Source organism: Danio rerio, chromosome 8 (assembly GCF_052040795.2).
Source record: "Danio rerio strain M-AB ecotype USA chromosome 8, GRCz13ab, whole genome shotgun sequence".
In the NCBI taxonomy this organism is placed as follows: Eukaryota; Metazoa; Chordata; class Actinopteri; order Cypriniformes; family Danionidae; genus Danio; species Danio rerio.
The window spans coordinates 21,339,763-21,361,005 of record NC_141028.1 but is presented as its reverse complement, the minus strand read 5'-3'; the positions used below and the strand labels follow the sequence as shown (position 1 = coordinate 21,361,005).

The 21,243-nt window shown below is 34.6% G+C and overlaps 1 protein-coding gene across 4 annotated transcripts; it reads left to right on the top strand.

Annotated features, from left to right (window-relative positions):
- The first annotated feature begins 662 nt into the window (after positions 1 to 662).
- Positions 663 to 20,250, top strand: edem3 (ER degradation enhancer, mannosidase alpha-like 3). Of its 4 annotated transcripts, none has more exons than XM_087264500.1 (21): positions 663 to 1,844; positions 1,931 to 1,976; positions 2,886 to 2,986; positions 3,074 to 3,113; positions 3,212 to 3,324; positions 5,171 to 5,321; positions 7,051 to 7,185; positions 7,664 to 7,769; positions 7,871 to 7,968; positions 9,263 to 9,388; positions 9,469 to 9,552; positions 9,647 to 9,730; positions 10,814 to 10,938; positions 11,088 to 11,262; positions 11,655 to 11,800; positions 12,355 to 12,499; positions 14,826 to 15,017; positions 15,150 to 15,315; positions 16,811 to 16,996; positions 17,179 to 17,226; positions 19,095 to 20,250. In XM_087264500.1, exons 1-21 carry the CDS (start codon positions 1,732 to 1,734, stop codon positions 19,373 to 19,375), a joined length of 2,661 nt encoding a protein of 886 aa, XP_087120626.1. In that variant the 5' UTR covers positions 663 to 1,731; the 3' UTR covers positions 19,376 to 20,250. The 4 variants fall into 4 exon arrangements, with proteins under 4 accessions (XP_087120626.1, XP_087120625.1, XP_087120628.1 ...); XM_087264499.1 differs by having other exon boundaries at positions 19,089 to 20,250; XM_087264502.1 differs by lacking the exon at positions 17,179 to 17,226.
- Positions 20,251 to 21,243: the final 993 nt, after the last annotated feature.

The window sequence follows — 21,243 nt, the reverse complement described above, 5'->3', positions numbered from 1 at the left end:
CAGCGGAATGAACTGCCAACTTATCCAGCAAGTTTTTATGCAGCGGATGCCCTTCCAGCCGCAACCCATCTCTGGGAAACAACAATAATAATAATAATAATAATAATAATAATAATAATAATAATAATAATAATATTAATATTAATAATAATAATGATGTGTTTGAAAATATGTTCTAATTACAGTAATAGAGAGTAGAGTTTGAATTTTCTCATTTGTAATGCTAATTTCATAGATGGTGTTTTACATATCCTGATGACACTCCACAGTTCACAAAATTTTAACACGTTGTTTACAATTGATCATTAAACTAAATACATGAATTCATCACATATAAAAATGTACATTATAAAAATCACGTAAATAAAATAACATTTATTCTTCTAAAATCACACCTTTAAAAATAATTACTAAAATAACTTCAGACTGTGTGCTAAAGAATGTAAATTAATTATTATTATTATTATTATTATTATTATTATTATTATTATTATTATTATTATTATTATTATTATTATTCGCTTAAAGCTTGTTTGTGAGGCATGTTGGGAAATGTAGTTTCTGCAAGACATCTTTGACGGTGCTGACGGGGCGTGTTCTCGGGCTACCCGGATGCGGATGTTGACGTCTGCTTATGATCTGTCGTAAGAAGAGTGCTCATCATTCACTGGGCGACTGAGAGAGAGAACTCTGGCCCTTTGTATTACACCTGACATAAAAACTCTCATACGCTGGATATCTTAAATTAATCAGAGTCTGGGAGCTGAACGGATATTCTAGTCAACAATGGACGACAGAAGAACAGATTTAAGCTGGGCTTTCCACTAGTTAAAGCAGCGTTTCTGCCTCAATAACAAATGTCCAGTAACGTTAGTGGCGAGCTGTCATCGGAGGGTTAGCCGGTGAGCTAAACAACAAAGCGTGGAGGGTGAATGAATGCTTTGATTCATCAAATCTTCTCGACAACAACATTTTGCTGGCTATTTTTAACCTATATAACGCTGCGTCGTTTTTATATATATATATAGTTTGAGCTATCAAGAAGATGGCATTGGGACTCGTGTACTGTCTAACTGTTTAAATCTGTTGTAGTGGAATCTATACGATAGTTTTTATCCGCTTCCTTCTGGGGATGTACACTGCTGATCGTGGCACCTCGTGATGGTTGCTATTAGAGGCAGAGCATCTCTTTCCATGGCCCCATCCGGAGCTCCTCTCGAGCCCGTCTCTGCTGGGGATCCACAGTGATGCCCTTTGGTTGCTGTTGTTTTATAGGTAATTCTCGTTAGAGATTAGGTCACATGGGTGCCAACGTGTTATCAAGGTGACAGTAATGTGTGAAAACAGCAGCTGACTGGGTCAGCGCTTAACAAAAAGAAGGAAAACAAGATTTTATAGCTCGTCTTTTTCTAGTCAGTTTGATAAAGACACGGAAAACATCTCAGAAATGCATCAGAGCTGCATTCATCCAAGTGAGACGTTTAGATAAGAACAGGAACTGTGAGGTAATTGAGCTAGACCTGTCAATGTATTCAAATGTTGTGGTTGTTACTGAATGTACTCTGGCCACATTTAATATTTCTATATTAAATTGGAGAAAATGATGGACCTGAGGTGGATGGACTTTGGCTTGGTGCTAAATAAACGCATCTAAAGCAAGAAAGACTTAGACTTGGACACCTGCACCGGTTGTCTTCATCTATGTGAAGGTTGGTAAACTGGATTAGAGCCATGTGGATGCTTCATTCTGCAACGATGTTGCCTGCTTTTTGGCTGCTGTTTTTTATGGGAACCTGTATCAGGTTGTCGGAGACCATGAGCAGAGACGAGAAGAGCAAACTGAGGTATGTGTCTGTGTGAGGACTTGTGAAGCATGGAATATGATTAGAAAGTGTTTTACTGAATTTAAGAATTGCCATTTGCTTCTCAGGATCCAAGTGCTGGAAATGTTTGACCACGCTTATCGGAATTACATGGTATGTACACAATGACTAATAACTGTTGACAGATGGGTACACACAGAGGCTTTGAAACTTATGTTTTCACTTGTGTTCATTCTTATGCATATATATTCATATGTTTGACTTTACTTAAGTTTTCAGTGTTGCACGATCCTTCAGGGGTCATTATGCTTATATGGTTGTTGATTTCTTAAAAACACCAATGATTCTTGGTTCATGTTAAATAGAGAGCAGTAAAGAACAGCATTTATTTAAAATAAAAGCATCTTTTGTAACATTAGAAATGTATTTACTGCTTTTGACTACTTAAATGTTAACTTTAAAGTAAGAGCTTTAAAAAAAATTTACTCATTTCTGGTCACTTATTTTCATGTGCGGTTGTAATTATGTTTGGGTGAGGTTTGATTTAGTGTTAATTGCATGTAATTCTGCATAATTTGCTGTTGTTATTATACACTTAACGTGTAACTGCTGCATATTATTACGTTTTTTGTTTTTATTGTTATGTTTTTCAATCCATCCACCCAGGATTGCCAAATGTTATTTTAAACCCACTGACTTTCATTGTATGAACTAAAACAGTTTAAACATTTTCTAAAATATCGTCATGCCTCACTAAAAAAAGAAAGTGCTATAGATTCACGATGACAACAAGTAGTGAAATGATCCAATAGTTATTATTTATGGGTGAGCTATCTCTTAAACTTAGCTAGTTTGCAGCTTAATGATTCTGACAAGTGTAAAATATTTCCCAGAAACACCTGGTATTCCCAAAAGTGTCTCTAGGCAGGCTGGAAGTGATATATGAGACTGAAATGCAATAAGTGTGTTTTTCGAAGAAAAAAATAGGGGATAGGGCATGCATATCAATGTTTGAGAAAAATCTGCATTCTCATTTAATCTCTGTTCTTCTCATTTGCACAGGACCATGCTTACCCTGCAGACGAACTGATGCCTTTGACTTGCCGTGGGCGAGTACGTGGACTAGAGCCCAGTCGAGGGGACGTAGATGATGCCCTGGGGAAGTACGTTAATTGGAGAAAAAAGTAAAATGGAGACATGTTGATTTTTTTTTTTTTTAATATTGAAAATATGTTCCTTTGTTCCTTCAGGTTCTCCCTCACGCTCATCGATACTCTTGACACCCTTGCGGTGAGTAACATCTCAAACAAAACTTGAAACCTTGTGTATACAGTATGTACAGTCAAACCCGAGGTTGTTTGCTCATAATCTTCTCTGATATCTCACAGCTGTTAAATAAGACGGTGGAATTTGAAGAGGCGGTGAGGCGAGTGGTGAAGGATGTACGCTTGGATAATGACATCGTGGTGTCTGTATTTGAAACCAACATCCGGGTTCTGGGGTAAGTTGATATGTTTATCACTGATATCTATGTATTGAAATAACCACAAATGACTGATTCATGCTTGTCCATTTTCTGCACTTTTTATTTTCCAAGTTACAAACATGTTATTGTACTTTTTTAAGATAAGATGTTTAAGATAAAGTTGCTGATATCTATTGATTCTATATGAAAATGCTGCTTAGTTCAGTGTCACTCTTTGTGGACAAATGAAAATTCATATGTGAGTTGTGTGTCTGTGAGTTCGGCTAGAGATGTAATCAATTCAGAGAAGCAGTTTAATTAAATTCTTTGTTTGTTATACAAATATACTTTGCAGATTAATTCTATTTCCAACTAAATAAGATTGCATTTATGAAGACAACTTTTATTTATTTATAAAGACCATTGAACATGCTTGATAATGAATTATTTAGGAAATGAATTAATTACAATGAAATATATTGTTTCATCTTTTGATACATATTTGTAATTGTTTTGCAGAGTAGTTTTGTTTTTTAACTAAAGAATGTTTTGTATGTTATTAAAATGCTAATAATTAAGTGACTTTTGTAAATAAACTCAAAGCCTGGTTTGACTTAAATTTATAGGAATTAATTTCTGTTGTCTTTGAGATGAGATTTAAAGGAAAACATTAATTTTCTAAGTTATTAAATAAATTTTCAGACAATTAGAAAAGTAATTTAATGATGTAATTTGTTTTTTTTTATATTTAAATACTTTATTGCACAAACAGGTGACATATAAAAAAACACAACAGAGAACAACACATTGTGTGCATTTGTCCTTTTTTTTTTGAAGACCAAGTTAAAACTTGAACTATCCAACGTTACATTTAAAGTCAGAATTATTAGCCCCCCTGAATTATTAGCCCCCTGTTTATCTTTTAAAAAAAAAAATCAAAGGGTCCTAATAAGTCTGACTTCAACTATACATGACCACACGCACACACAAACCTCTCATTAGGAACGAGAATAAAATGAGAAATCTATACAGACTCTTTTAATTGTACACAACATAAACTATTGATTACTTTGCTAAATAACTCACCCAGCACCACTGATGTGCTGGTAAAGAGAATAGGGTAATCCTTTAGTTTAGGTTACAATTAATGCTATTAACCACTGGCTTATTACCTGCTTATTATTAAGATATTAAATGTTTATTAGTAGTTCTAAAGCTAATCAGCATCACTAATCTTACCCAGAACCTAAACCCAACCTCTACCTTACTAACTATTAATAAACAGCTAATTAGTAGTTTATTAAGCTAGTAGTATTAGTTAATGGTTTGTTAATACCGTGAATTATGACCTAAACTAAAGGCTACCAATAATTGCATGTGTTGCATTGAAAACAAAATATATATACAGTACTTTGGGACTTAAGGCAGTATCAGATTTTGCATGAGTCATCCACAATCTGTTCTTTCATACACTATTCGAAATTATTGACCACATAAGGAAGATTTATGCCGTCACATTCATGCAGATCATATCTCATCATTTTTTCCATTTGGCATCCACTTGGGCACAAAATACAACAGTAAATTAAGTTAAAATTTATCATATACTATCATATCATTAAGACTTGAATAAATGATACATAGATTTACAAATGTAGAGACAAACAAATATCATTTTCTAAGCAATCCTTTGCTAAATAATGTTTTTTTTTTGGCACATTGATTTAAAGATTAAATCTAGCTGGTTGGCTCATTAATAGGGGAAAAACGGTTTACTGGTCATGTTGTGATTGATTCATTGACAGTGTTAAAGGTCTTTGAGTTTCATAACGGACTGACATTTTGGTTGTTTTGCTTATTTAACCCTTGCCTGTTCTTTTAGTGGACTGTTGGGAGGCCATTCGATGGCTGTCATGTTGAAAGAAAATGGACAAATGGTCTGGTACCAGAACGAGCTGCTTCACATGGCCAAAGATCTGGGACTCAGACTGCTGCCTGCATTTAACACCAGCAGCGGCCTGCCTTACCCTAGAGTGAGTGAACACACTCATACAGTACATGCAGGACTTATCCAAAACCTGTTGATTCAAAATGTCATCACCAGAATATAAATATGTCCCTCTTTGGAAAGGAAATTTATGTTTGTCATGGTTGCGACTTTTAGGCATTAATCTTTTTTTGTCTCCATGCACATGCATCTTGTATTTCTGTTGAATCGGCTGTTCTAGTCAGCGCAGAGGTTTGTTGAATGTCTGCCTGAGGGAAATGTAGCTAGTGACTTGGACACAATCTCATCATCAGCATGAATCACCCTTTCCCAGTTGCTGTTAGTTTGTTATACAGTCTTGCGGAACATTCTCAAAATTCAATGCATGCTTTTCTGGAGTTCTGTTTCTGGTTGTTCCATCACATCATTCTGTAATTAAATCTCTAAATATTGTCGGAGAAAACTTATTTTCTACAAAGCTCACCTAATATGATGTCTTACAATTCCCTTCTGTTGATTTATTCTTAAATGATACAATAACTCATCGTACTTCGATTTAGCATGGACTGACAATTTATTAAAAGTGGCAATGAAGTGACATAACTTTTTTTTAATTATTAAAAGTGACAAAGATGTCTATTTCATATAATTTATTTTTATTTCTGTATCATAATTTTCTTTTGAATTGTCTATTTGTTAAATAATGCTGATAAAACTCCAATTTCTTTTTTTGTGATCAAATTTTAAATACAAAAGGTTAAATACATATAAATAAATATTTAAAGTAAATAATTAAATTAACCTCTGCATTTAACTTCTTACAAGAACATTTTCAACAAAGGTATATACATTGGACTTTTACACATAAGTTAAACAAAATGCAAAGAAAAAAATCACAATAGCATATCTTTTATCTTCGTTATTGCACATACCCTTGAAGTAATAGTTTTTGTAGAAGCGCCATGCATCCTTGCCACAGACAGTTCCATATTTGCGATGTCCAAGAACATATTCATCCAGTGTTTCCGGTCCAGGGAGTGTTAAAATCCATATTTCTGAAAAATAGTACAGTAAGCATAACTTTTTAAAGGTTGATTAAAGAAACAGTTACTTGAGCACAAAATCAGCATATTTAATGTTTTCAGATTTTCAAAATAACATTGAGGTCTGGGCTTATGCTACAAGAAATTGATTTGTTTATTAAGTAAATGATACATGCAGTAAGTGTAAGTTTATTTTTAAACTTAACAGTTTTCCATTATCTGAAATTTAAAAAAATAATCTTTTTATTTATGTATGGTTTGTTAGTATAGAGCAATACTTTGAAAAATCTGGGATCTCAGGAAAAAAAAATAAATAAATAAATTGCATGTGAAGTTGTCTAAATTTTGATTAAATTGCCTATATCGATTTCTATATCGATTGCCTATATTGCCTATATCGATTCACAATATGAATCAAAAACTGAGTTTTGATATTTTAACAATAGGATATTTCCAATATATCTTCACAAAGCATGATCTTACTTGATATTCCAATGACTTTTAGCATAGAAGAAAAATATCTACAGTATAATATTTAACCCTTACAATATATTGTAATGTAACATAATGGTTTTGTTGTCCAGGGTCACACATATTAAAATACAAAATATTTATTCATAAATTGTATTATTGTTATTACTGTTGTTTTTATTAAATAAATTGCCAAATTAAACAGTTTTAGGGATCATTCTGTGCATTATAACACTGATTAGTGATTGGTTGCATTTCCAGGTGAATCTGCGTCATGGAGTCCATGGACCTGAGACCCGCACAGGCACAGAGACCGAAACTTGCACCGCCTGTGCAGGGACCATCATCCTTGAATTTGCTGCTTTGAGTCGCTTTACTGGAGATCCCACATTTGAGGTAAAATATCACTATTGCTTTAGTTTTGTTCTGTTTCTGATGTTATTAGACCATCAAAAACATACTTGCATAATACATATTTATTTCTTAGAATCTTCATTTCACTTTCAGAGAAGTGTAATTACGTTTAGTATAATTCATGTTGATTAGAGCATTTGAGGTCACAAGGCTCGTAGAAACACTGTTGTGGTTGTTTTGTAACAAACAAAAGAACGCTGAGGTTATTTCAACCCAAAGTGTTGAATCCTGGAATCTTAGTTCTCATTCAATCTTCACAATTGTAACACAAATCTCTTCTGACATAACTGTGGCGTTAGTAAAACAGAAAACATTGGCTTGACCCGCTGTGCACTTTGAAAAGTATTATGAGGTTAGGAATGTTCTGATTGTGTGTGTGTGGCGAAAGAGACTTACAATGCTTTAATCATTTTAAGTAGGCCAGTATTTAGGTGTTGGTGTTTTGTTTGATTGTTTACAGGCTCATGCAAGAAGGGCTCTTGATTTCCTTTGGGAAAAGAGACAGAGGAACAGTAATCTAGTGGGAACAACCATCAACATCCACTCTGGAGAATGGGTCCGCAGGGGTGAGCCTGAAACGTACCTAACAACCCAGCCACAACATAAACGACTTTCAAAATCAGTCAAGTCTGAGTCTTGTTTGTGTGTGTCATTGTTTCTTTGCCAGACAGTGGAGTTGGGGCAGGCATCGATTCTTATTATGAGTACTTGATGAAGGCATATATATTATTGGGCGATGACCAACTTTTACTACGCTTTAACACTGTGAGTATTACCATACTGTTGTTAAAGTTGTTATAATCCTGTAATAGCTTGTTGTTGTACTGTAACAAGAGTCTTCTCTTAGCTTTACGTCACCAATCTGTTTTTTTTTTCATCCCAAACATGATATATTTTGAGAAAACTTTGATTAAAATTAGGTCAAATTTCAGTTGCAAAAGAGTTTCAGACACCATTTCATGCTAAAGAGGCTGACTTTGCTAATTTCACATGCATGATTGCTCAAGTGGATACACAAACGCACCGTGTAGAAGTAAAATTTAAACTTGAATATGTTTTGAAAAAAATTAGAAAAAAGTGCAAGTTTAAGTTTCATTTCAGTTTTTGGATTAGAGGTTTTGTTTTGTCTGGATTTTTCATTATTTGTCTGGATTTGTTTTTTTTTTTTGTCTGTCTGGATTTTTCATTATTTGTCTGGATTAGTTTGGTCTTGTTTTGTTTTGTCTGGATTTTTCATTATTTGTCTGGATTTGTTTGGACTTGTCTTCATTTGTCTGGATTTGTTTTGTCTTGCCTTGATTTATCTTGTTTGTTTTGTCTTTATTTGTCTGGATTTGTTTTGTTTTGTCTCGATTCATCTGGATTAGTTTGGTCTTGTTTTGTTTTGCCTGGATTTTTCATTATTTATCTAGATTTGTTTTGTTTTGTCTTGCCTTGATTTGTCTTGTTTGTTTTGTCTTTATTTGTCTGGATTTGTTTTGTTTTGTCTTGATTCATCTGGATTAGTTTGGTCTTGTGTTGTTTATGTCTTGCCTTGGTTTGTCTTGAATTTACTTGTCTTGCCTTGATTTGTCTTGATTTTTCTTGTTTTGTTTTGCCTTGTCTTGTTTTGTTTTGTCTGGATTTGTGTTTTTGTTTTGTTTTGTCTGGATTTGTTTGGTCTTGTCTTGATTTGTCTGGATTTGATTTGTCTTGCCTTGTTTTGTCTTGATTTGTCTGGATTAGTTTGGTCTTGTTTTGTGTTGTCTTGCCTTGAATTGTCTTAATTTTTCTTGTCTTGTCTTGTTTTGTCCTGTTTTTTTGTTTTTACATGATTTGTCTTGTTTTGTATTGTTCTTCTTGTCTTCTTTTTTCTTGAGTTGTTTTGATTTCTCTTGTTTGTTGTCTTGCCTTGATTTGTCTTAATTTTTTTAGATTTGGCTTGTTTTGTTTTGTCTTGTTTTTTCTTGATTTGTTTTATTTTCCAGACTCTTTTTTTTATACGTTATCTTTTGCAACTCAATTTTTATTGTTGTTTTATGTGTATTTTTAAGTTGTGACTGCTTGACATATTTTCCAGCACTATGCATCTATTATGAAGTATATCAGCCAACCTCCTCTACTACTGGATGTCCACATCCACAAACCCCTGCTTCCAGCACGCACATGGATGGACTCCTTGCTTGCCTTTTTCCCTGGACTGCAGGTGAGAAATGAGTATATTCGTGGTCTTTTTTTATTGACTAAATCTCTAAACACAATCATACATCTTTTTGGTCTCTGCAGGTGTTAAAGGGAGATATCCGGCCAGCCATAGAGACTCATGAAATGCTTTATCAGGTTACCAAGAAACACAACTTTCTCCCTGAGGTACCTTTTTCTACCTTTTAATACCTTGTACATATCATCACTGCCTGTTGTTTACAAAATCTTCTTGACTCAGAGTCTCGTACTGTGTTGCCAGGCATTCACCACTGATTTCAGGGTTCACTGGGCTCAGCACCCCCTGCGGCCAGAGTTTGCAGAAAGCACTTACTTCCTTTACAAGGTAAAAAGTTATCACTTGTTTCTCAGATAAATATCAATGCAACATTTTCATCTTTTCATCTGTTAAGACCCTCAAATGTAACTGCTTTCAGGCTGAATTGCAAAGTTTGTTTCAGGGCACTAATAACACTGATGTTATGTGGATAAAAGGCCAAAACGAAATTAAACTTGTGTTGATTGACCAAAATCTATTGCTATGTTGATAGGGCTTGAGAATCATTAATATTGTTATTGATGAAATCATAATTTTTCTGCCTATTTTAAGAAAAAATAACAATTTGAAGAATTAAATGAATTAATGACCCGACTTTAGGCACAGAATTTTCAGATGTTTTCATTCTGGATAATGTTGTTCCAAATATCAGAATTACTGACTTACACTTAAAACTTCACTTGTTTAGCTGGTAGATGAATCAGCTTTTTGAGTAAATCATTTGAACAGATGATTGAATCTATGTTTTTGATTCTCTTGAACTTATTCTGAAATAGCAAAGAATTTTTTTTACTTTATTTGTCCCACCTACTGGCAAAATACTGTAACTGATTTAACCTTCCGTTAACGCATCAAGTTGAATTTAAAAGGTGATTTACTCTATTTTAATTTCTACCTTAGTCATCAGTGTTAATTTCACTATTATAGCAGAAACAGTGATACTTTGTGATTCAAAACACAAAACTGAAATGGTTTCTTAAATATACATACATGTTAGCTTCTCTCTCTGCGTCAGCAGCAGCACAGATAGGACCTTTCCAAGTGATTGTATTAGTAAAGGTTTAATAGACAGCCAAATCATTCTTATTTAGTAATAACATTGTCATAAAGATCCCACCCCATTAAAAATTAGCTCTAATATGCACTTTAATACAGAAATCCATTGAGAAGATTAAAGCAAGGCAAGTATTTATATAGCACATTTCATACACAATGATAATTCAAAGTGCTTTCCATAAACAAGAATAAAAGTAACAAGTAAAAATAAATAAATAAAAATTATTAAAAGCAGATTAAAATGTGTTAAAAGAGGTTTTAAAGAAATAAAAAAAGAAAAGAAAGACCAAATTTAACTGTGAATTTCCATTAAAGGCAACCAGAGACCCATATTACCTGGAAGTGGGCCGTACTGTACTGGAGAACCTGAATCGATTCGCTCGAGTTCCCTGTGGCTTTGCTGCTATGAAGGATGTGAGGACGGGGAGCCACGAGGATCGGTAAGATTTGTGGGTAGTGAGAGAGTAAATTGGTTTATGTGAATTTTTCAACTACAAATAGATTTTTGGTAAAGAGATGGTTCATGAGTGGGCAACAGGCTGTCTCACGGCTTATTTATTTCCCTTCACCGCCGCCCACCTTGTTTAAGCATGGACTCGTTTTTCCTGGCGGAGATGTTTAAGTACCTGTTTCTGCTGTTTGCTGAAGAGGAGGATTTGCCTTTCAACGTGGAGGACTACGTCTTTACCACTGAAGCTCATCTCCTGCCTCTGTCCCTCTCCACTGCTTCAAACTCACCGGCGCCCCCTGTCATTAACAGCGTGGTACTGCACATTATTACAATAACAGATCTTATTGTGGAAACACAAGTTGATTTAATTCACTCAATACTCTCAATTTAATCGCCTTTAGGTGGTTCCAAACACCAAAAAATATATTTGATGAAAGTTGGAAATTGGTGAACATTGAGATTTGTAGTTAAATAGCTCTGAAATCAATAGCTTCCGATTTCCAACATTCATCAAAATGTCCTCTTGTGTGTTTAACAGAAAAAAAAGTCAAAGAGGTTTGAGTAAATGAGAGATTTTCATTTTTGGGTGAAGTATCACTTAAACCATGAAGAGCTCTGTTATATGATATAATTAAATTCACTCTGATTGCCTGCCTACTTGTTTCTCTAATCAGATGTTGATATGAAATCTTTCTGTCACCGCAGGTTATAGAAGAGCTCGATGACTTAAATTTTGAGTGGACTTGCCCTAACACCCGCCTACTCTTTCCTGATCCCGCCTTCCCACGCAATTTTCGTGAGCCAATCAGAAGCGCTGTGGATAAGAGTTGCCTGCGCCCCATCGCTCATCGGTGATATAACTAGCTGCTCTATCTTTAAATAGCATGTTGTGTAATAATATAGTATATGCATAATTTTGACATATACATTACTGGTCAAGTTTTTGCATAATGATGTATACATATTTGTTAAAGAACTCTCTTACCGAGACATTAGGAATGCAAGAATTTGGTCAAAAGGGACAGAAAAGGCATATTAAAACAAAGGATTTCTATTTAAAAATAAATGCTGTTAACATTTCTTTAATCGGAGTATTGTTTTACCCAAAAGTATGAAGCATCTGAAATATTTATAAATAATTAAGAAATGAAACAATAAATCAGTACATATAAATGTTTGAAGAATCATTTGTCGTTGATCACATCATACTTCTAACAAAAATACATGAATTCTATTAGTATGATTACTGTCACATGTACTATAACAATAATTACTTTTGACATTATACTTGTTATTATTCTCTTTTATTTTTAAAGAAATGCAGTTCAGGTTGAAATTACAAGAAGTTTTGGGAAGATACATTTCTTTTTGTTTTTTAAATTTTCTTTTCATCTGTCTTCTGCAGTGAACCTGGCATGGGCCGTCCTCCTCTCAGGGCTCAGGACTTCATGGCCAATAACCCTGAACATCTGGAGCTGCTGAGGCGGATGGGTGTGAGTCTCATCCATTTGAAAGATGGCAGAGTACAGCTTGTTCAGCACGCCACACAGGTACCATATACTAGCTTACTTTGTCTGTATCTGTATTTTAATTGAAAAAAAATAAAACAATGTATTCAAATTAAAGTTAAATTACCAAATATATTATATTATATTATATTATATTATATTATATTATATTATATTATATTATATTATATTATATTATATTATATATTCTATTCTATTATATTATATTATATTATATTATATTATCAGTGTTTCCCTGTTCCCAACCCTGTTTGTAGAGGTATACCAACAGTATACATTTTGAATGTCTTCTTTATCTGACCCTCTCATTTCAGGTTTTCAAATCTCTTTTCAAATGCTCTGATGAGCTGATTCAGGTGTGTTTAAATAGGAAGAGACTCCAGATGTGTACTGTTGATTTACCTTCTGAAACAGGGTTAGAAAACATATAATATAATATAATATAATATAATATAATATAATATAATATAATATAATATAATATAATATAATATATAAAATTTTATTATATTATTTTGTTGTGCAGTATTTCCTTTAACGAAGTGTGAGCTGACATTATTGAAAAATAGAACATGATAGTCCAATAGCTTATTAGAATGTGGTTTAACTGACCCTATAATCAATGTTATGAAAGCAGAATACTGTATATGCCAGAATTACTTTTTTGTTTTTATATTTTTTAAAATATTTATGAGAGTGTTTTCTCAAATGTTAGCACACGAGCAAGACTACAAATGAGATGTTGATATTTGTACAGTCCTACAGACAAGAAGTTGAATATTGATATTTGACATCTTTGTTTTACGAACAAAACATTCAAGACAAGGATTTAATGATCAATTTTTAAATAGCCATTTATTGTGTTCTTTCTGAAGCAGTGTTTTTCCCTAACCCTGTTCCTGAAGGCACACCAACAGTACACATTTTCAATCTCTTCATAATCAAACGCACCTGAATCTACTCATCAGACCATTAGAAAAGATTGTAAAACCTTAAATGAATGGGTTAGTTAAGGGAGACATCCAAAAACATGTATTGTTGGTGTGCCTCCAGGTACAGGATTGAGAAACAGTGTGCTAAAGTAATTAGCTATTTTGAATGAATCGTTTGAATAAATTATCCAATGGCGCAGTAGGTAGTGCTGTCGCCTCACAGCAAGAAAGTCGCTGGTTCGGGCTTCGGCTGATTCAGTTGGCGTATCTATGTGCAGTTTGCATGTTCTCCCCGTGTTTGCGTGGGTTTCCTCCGGGTGCTCTGGTTTCCCCCACAATCCAAAGACATGCAGTACAGGTGAATTGCGTTGGCTAAATTGTCTGTAGTGTATGGATTGCAGCTGGAAGGGCATCCGCTGTGTGAAACATATGATAAGTTGGCGGTTCATTCTGCTGTGGCGACCCCGGATTGATAAAGGGACTAAGGCAGAAAGAAAGTGAACGAATGAATGTATATATATATATATATGTGTGTGTGCGTGTGCGTGTGCGTGTGCGTGTTTGTGTGTGTCTGTGTCTGTGTCTGTGTGTCTGTCTGTGTGTGTCTGTGTCTGTGTGTGTGTCTGTGTGTGTGCTATATATGAGCGATATCGCACTGCTACTCTTGTTTTATGGCTGTATACTGGCAGTGGTGGGTCGTGTGCGTTGCTAAGTGTCCCACCAGTGACGATATACAGCCATATTGTACTGCTACTTGTGTGATATTGCATTATTACAAATTTTCCATGGCATCATCGTGTATATAAAAAAGAAAACCAAACATGGAGAGTCTAAAAAACCCTTTTGTATGAGAAACTCCTTTTTTCCACCATTCATTCACATCAAGCAATACTTGTCAAACTGTAGAGTGTCCTTTGCTTGTTGCTGTATGTGGGTGGAGTAATACACAGGAGTGAAGGGGGTTAAGAGGCTGGACAAGTGCTGTTATTTGCAGAATATTGCATGGCTATCAGCTAATCAGATTCAAGAACCACACAGGACTGTTGTATAAATATGTTCTGTATATGTGATATACACACATACATACAAATAAAACGTAACAAAACATATATAAATAAACACTTTCTTTAATATATGCATGTCTGAGTGTATTTATATGCATAACAAATATACACAGTACACACACTTAAATCATATCAAAACACTTTCATTTTGGATGCTATTCATTTTTGCCCAGCACCAATCAATACAAAAGCATAAACCAGCCAATGTGCTTGTACAAAACACACTTCTTGACAAAAAGTTGTGTAGTTATCATTATCTGAAAAACATTTAATTTATTAAAATAATTTACATGAGAAAATGCAGTTAGTATTTTGAATCTGCAACTCAAGTCCTGTTCTTCCTCTCTCCAGGCGGTGAGTGCAGTTGCTGCAGAGGACGGCATGCGCTTTATGCAGGAAATGATGGAGCTTTCTAGCCAGCAGCAGAAAGAACAGCTTCCTCCACGTGCTGTTCAGATCGTCTCACACCCCTTTTTCGGCAGAGTGGTTCTGACCGCAGGCCCCGCACAGTTTGGAATGGACCTTTCCAAAAGCAGCTCTGGAGTGAGAATGATTAACGCTGACCTTTTATGATAAAACTTTCTCACCGGCTATTTCTGTGTCATTCTTGGTCTTTTCTAGCTAAAGGGAGTCCATTTATTAGTCATACTGTTCTCTTTTTCCCCTCTACCTCAGGTGCGTGGGTTTGTGACTGTAGCAGAGCCCTATAATGGCTGTTCTGAGTTGAGTAATGGTGAGATTGTGGCAGGTCGTATCGCTCTGCTGCAGAGAGGCCAGTGCATGTTTGCAGAAAAGGCAAGGCATGTGCAGAAAGCTGGAGCCATCGGAGGAATTGTCATTGGTGAGAAATACTTTAGGGTTCACTAAATGTAATGATCCTCTTTTAAAAAGCTGTTCAAGCTCAATTGTTAAAATATCATCTAAGAAATATTTACTGTTTATTAAATTGCTAAAAGTCTTGTAGGACTAGAATTTGGTGTTTAACGCTCTTTTTTTTCCAAATCTTTTTATTAACATTTTGGTACATAAAACATCAATTTCAAAAGTATTTGAAAAACATAGACAAATTATATATATATAATTATAATTATATTAGGGGTGGGTAGCTCCAACTTACCTGAACAAAGCAGTTTCTAGAAAGCCTAGTAAGAGCCTGATTAGCTAGCTCAGTTGTGCATGATTGCGGTTGGAACTAATTTCTGCAGAACAATGGCCCTCCTGGACCAAGTTTGAGCACCCCTGGTTTAGACATTCTGTTGATTTTTCATAGTCATGAGGGTAATACTTTTTGACCGGACATTTTTATTTTGTCGTTGATGTTACTAATGTGTTATTCATGTGGAATTTAAGTTCAAATTTAAGTTCAACTTAATTCCATTGATTTCCATTTATGTTTATTTATACACTCCTTTTACAATGTAGATTGTGTCAAAGCAGCTTAACATAGAAGTTCAAGTAAATTGAAACTCTGCCACTGAGTTGAAGTTCGGTTTAGTTCAGTTTAGTGTAGTAATATTAATAATATTGTAACAGCAGTTTTACAGTAATGTCAACAGCCCTAAAAATACATTTTCTTCTTTAAATATTTATTTATTTATTCCTCTTAACATTTGTTCAGAACCCCCTGATTTTTTTTGCTTGCACTTGAGTGTTTTTATTATCTTAAATATTTCAATTTTTGTTCATATTTTTTTTTGTGTACTGTATTTTAGCTAGTTTAATTTGTCAACTTAAAATGTATTTATTTCTAAGACAACCTTTGAATGTTTCTAAATATAAATCATAATCTTATTTATTTATTCTAAAATTAGAGTATTCGCTGGGTTTTAAACGTTTCAAAAAACGTTTTAAAATCACTGAAATATTGTGTTGAAGGTCTTAAATCATTTTAAAATGGGCTTAATTTGCCTATGTCTATGTAAAGTTCTAAGTTCAAACCAAATCAGGCAAACATAAATCCAATTACTAACTCTGCATCTCAATACAACTTTTATAAAAGTTTGTTTATTAACTCCATTTACAAATGTGGTATAATTACCATCTTTACAATAACATTTGTTTTTATGTTTTTTAATTTTTAAATAGGCCATTAGAAAAAAAGAATTCGTAGTCTATAGCCCTGTGTAAGTCTGACGTTTCATTCATAAAGGTTTTAAAAATGTCTTGTAAAGTCTTAAATTTGACTTGTTACCACCTGCAGAAACTCTAATAATGTATGTATTGTGTATATAGCTTTATTCCCTTTGTTTTCAATAGTTTTGTGTCTAGCTTTAACCACTGCTTCATCTAGAATAAATCTGTGCTAATATATATATTTTTTGGTCTCTTCTGTTTAGATGACAATGAAGGCAGCAGCAGTGATACAGCCCCATTGTTCCAGATGGCGGGAGATGGACGGAACACTGATGATGTCACTTTACCTCTCCTCTTCCTGTTTCACAAAGAGGGCAACATCCTGCTTGAGGCTCTGAAGGAATACAAGGAAGTGGAGGTGCTGCTCAGTGATAAAGCTCGAGACCGAGGTGAGACATGAATATGAAAAGATCTTAATAGGGACACGAGCAGTAAGAGGTGGTGCATGTTGAATCTTTCCATTCCTTTCTAATTATTCTTCCTTTTATTACTCTTTCCCTCTGTGTTTGTAACTGTTTTTCCTTTCCTTTACTCCTCTGTCATTTCCCTACTTTTATACTTGGATGTGCAGAAGCCATATTTAAGGGAAAAGCCCTCCCGGGCGCCCTGTTGGATGGCAGTAAGTACTTCTCCTCTTTGGCTTTCCCTTCATGCATCCAAACCACTTTTTTAAAAGATGTAATTGATTACTCAGCCTCATGTCGTTGCCTTTGTTTATCTTAAGAACACAATGCAAGATATTTTAGATCAGCGGTGTCAAACAGCTCTGCACATTTTAGTTCCAACCCTGTTTTAACACACTTACCTGCCGGTTTCAAACAAGCCTGAAGGACTCAATTAGTTTGATTAGGTGTGTTTAGTCAGGGTTAAAGCTAAACTGTGCAGAGCTGTGACCCTCCAGGACGTTTGACACCTGTGTATTAGATGAAATCTGAGAGCTCTATCATCCTCCATTGACAGCGATGCCTCCAAAATGTTAGAAGTATAGAAATGCAACCAAAAACATTGTTGAAACATTCAAAATGACTTCAGAGGTTCAACTCTAATCATACGAAGCTCCAAGAACACTTTTGTGCACCAAAAATGTGGCAATTTTTTTGCCAATGTGTGCCATGTCAGATGAGGATGTGCATTTACAATGAGCATTGTGACGATTGCATGTTCACTGCGAATAACACTTTTCTTATTTCTAGTCCAAATATCTAAAAAGTCTTAAATCTAGAAGCATTTAATATTAATCTGACCAGTTAATGGTTAATATTCGATTAACGAGCTGTGGTTGTCGATTAGCAAAATGAACTGAAAAGAGGATCTCTAATAGACAGCAAATATCTCTCATTCCTATTGCTGTCTCAAATGCAAACTCTTTTCAGAGACTGTGATGATGAATTTTTACATTATTACCCCCAGGGCATTAACATTTTTGATCACGAGCCACTGTGACTAGTAGTTTTCCAACATTACTAGCCACTTGCCTTTTTCACTAGCCACAATTTTGTTGTTGGGAAAATATATTTTATTTGCATTGATTTGACCTTGGCATGGTAAAATTACTTGATTTAAATTATATATTATGTCCACATGCCTCCTTAACTTTTTCATTTTATTCCGCATGACTTTTCAGGGCTCAACACTAAGGATTTACTTTTTTTTTTTCTCTGGCCACACCAAACTAATTATTTCCTTGCCACAAATAAAAAAAATGTGTCAAAACAAGCTAAATATAGCTGAATACATGCACTTATTATTCAACAAAAATGTTCTTAAAAAAGCTATTGACATTTAAAACAATTATTCCATCAGATAACCATAGATAAATGGAGAGTTAATCTCCTATTAAAACAATGTAATTGTAAAGGATGATAATTAAACCATATTAACAAAAATAACTACGAGCAAAAGAAAGAGGTGAAAAACATTCTGTGTGCGATAGTGAAAGGATGATCATGTGCACAAGGTTAACGTTAGGCCCAGTAATAATCTGTTCAAAAAATGGTAAAAGCAAAGCGGCAACAGCTGCTGCTTACAAAAAATCTAAAGCTCTTGAAAGCAGCATGAGCACTGTCCACTGATTCGGTATTCATATGCTTTCTTTTGTTGATGCGAAAAGAAATCAATTATGCTGTTTCTTGATTGTAAGATCCCATTTGCGTGCATATTGACAAACAATTTTAAACTAACATTCTAATCTTTAGGGACGAGGCAGCTCTGGCAGTTTAAAAATTATTTTCAACCAGTGAAAGTGGCTAGTGGGCTGAAATCTACCTGCATTTGGCAGGCTGGTGGGTGTTAATGTCAAGCTTTGGTTACCATCATAATCTGTTTTGATTTTCATTTTGTCAAATTTTAATGTGTTATATTCTAGTATCATGACATTCCAAAAACCTAGTTAATTCTCCAAACCTAATGTGATCTGCTGGGGATTGCTCATGAATTACAACCCTTGAAATTAATTTAACCAACCCTTGTTTTTACTCGAAGCTACAGATGGAGCAGAAGAAGAAGACTGTTCCACTGAGGAGAGAGACCACAGTTCACCCGCCCCCTCAGAACCCGTTGACCAATCACAAGTGACCACTCAGGAACAGACAGCAGGCGACTCCGAGTCAGTTCAGCCTGCGGAGGGACTGGGCAGCTACGTCTCCGTGGATGCAGGGGAGGAGCCTCCAGCAGACGAAGACTCCAACAACCAATCGGTGGACTCGCTGATGGCTGATTGGCAGGAGGACTTGGAAGCATTTAAGCAAATGGAGAAGGATGAGCTTTGACATTCTTCTCCATATCGGACTCCACTAGTACATCATCCCAGCCATGGCGCAGACTGAGAAATCAGATCTGTCAAATACGGACGATATATATAAATATATATATATATATATCACACCGGTGTGATTAAGAACTCTTACTCCAAGAGCTCATTTTCTACGGCAAGTTCTCAGGGGCTTTTTTCAGACTCACATTTCATGTTCTGAACTCTTTACAAACTGTTTTCCAGATCTCACCCACACATTACCACTCGTCTCTTTCTCTACACGCCTAGGGAACACAACCGCTCCTGTTTTTTGTCTTCCTTTTAACAAATGGATTTCCTGATTATAGAGGCGCAGGCTTAAATCATCAGTGCTGATTAATCATCTGAAGGACCGCTTAATTTAATAGCTGGTTTAACTGTGAGTAATTGCTTTTGAAATAGGATTCATACTCGATTTTTTGTTTTTCGTCTCAGTTCGCAATGGTCTGATGAAAACAAATATGAGGACCTTAATGGAACGATATATGTGTTTGTCTGAGTGTTTGTGTGTATGTTTGTTGTGTTTGAATAGAGGATCACCTCGGAGGTCTCATACAAACGGAAAGCTCAGAAACTCTCCTACATTTAAAAGTATTTAACGGTCTTATACATTCAGCTAATGACTTTATCATAAGGTCAGTGTTTGGAAGAGTAGCATTAAAGGACCATGGATGACAACTTTGCATGTCAGTGACAGACTTTTCCGCTTTAAGGATGAAGGTGGCGTGCGAAGGATCCGCCAGAGGGCGCCAATGCTCCGTTTGTCCTGATAGCTAATGAATTGAATAGGAGCTCATGCCAAAAGGCATGAAACGTGATAAGCTCAATAAAATTGATTGAAAGTTGTAATAAGTGCTTCTTTTTTTTATTGGGTAGCATTTACGTCACGTGATATTTATGGAGGGATGGGGAACTTGATTAAATTTTAACTCTGTGCATATTAAAAACAGTAGCTAGACTGTTGCCCATCCACAGTAAAACACATCACACATAGAAATGACATTGTAAAACATATTAAAGTTAGAAAACAATTGTTAAAAATGATAAATTATCACAAAAGCTACACATCGTATATTCAGTAATAACATCTAAACATATAATTCAAACCGTAAATAAGAAGGGCCCCAAAACAGAGCATTGGGGAACTACCATAACCACTTCTATATCTGATTTGATGCATTTCACTTGTACACACACACACACCCAGTACACCCTTCCTATTAAATAAGCATTAAACCAAACTAAACCTATAAAAATAAATACAGTTTATATTTATAACACAAAGATGACATCTCATATTATAGATTTCAGAAATCTTACATTTCTACATATAAATGGCCAGAAACCATGCTACAAACATGCAGTTGATTAATATATGAAATGAAAAATATTATATAATGTATATTATAATTGAATTGTGTAGTGCAGGGGTGCCCAAACTTTTTCATATGTAGGGATAAAAACCAAATATCATTAAGAGCCGTGGGCCGAAGCTAAATAAACCAAACTAAATTACTAAATTTTCAGATTTATTTCATAATATTTTAAAATAAATAGAAAAGATTACTTTTAATCTATTAACTAATGCTGTATTACTATTTAAATAACTTATTTCAATAAAAAAACATTTAAAAAAATCACATTTATAACACAATGGAGTTCAATGCTGAATACACTAGTGAAGCACAATCTGCCTTTGACTTGATTTGCTCAACAAAGTCTCTGCATTGTCGGATGACAGTATGTACATTAAAACTGATTCATTTACAGCATTTAATTGATGCATTTAATTTCAGTTAGCTTTTAACAATCAAACAAACAAAGGGTTGCAATTAATTTGAATGG

Coding starts and splice junctions, on each gene's coding strand:
- edem3 (XM_087264499.1), top strand. CDS start 1,732: ATGTGGATGCTTCATTCTGCAACGATGTTGCCTGCTTTTTGGCTGCTG. Junction 7,770..7,870: donor TGGAGAATGGGTCCGCAGGG/GTGAGCCTGAAA, acceptor TTTCTTTGCCAG/ACAGTGGAGTTGGGGCAGGC. Junction 12,500..14,825: donor TTGTTCAGCACGCCACACAG/GTACCATATACT, acceptor TCCTCTCTCCAG/GCGGTGAGTGCAGTTGCTGC.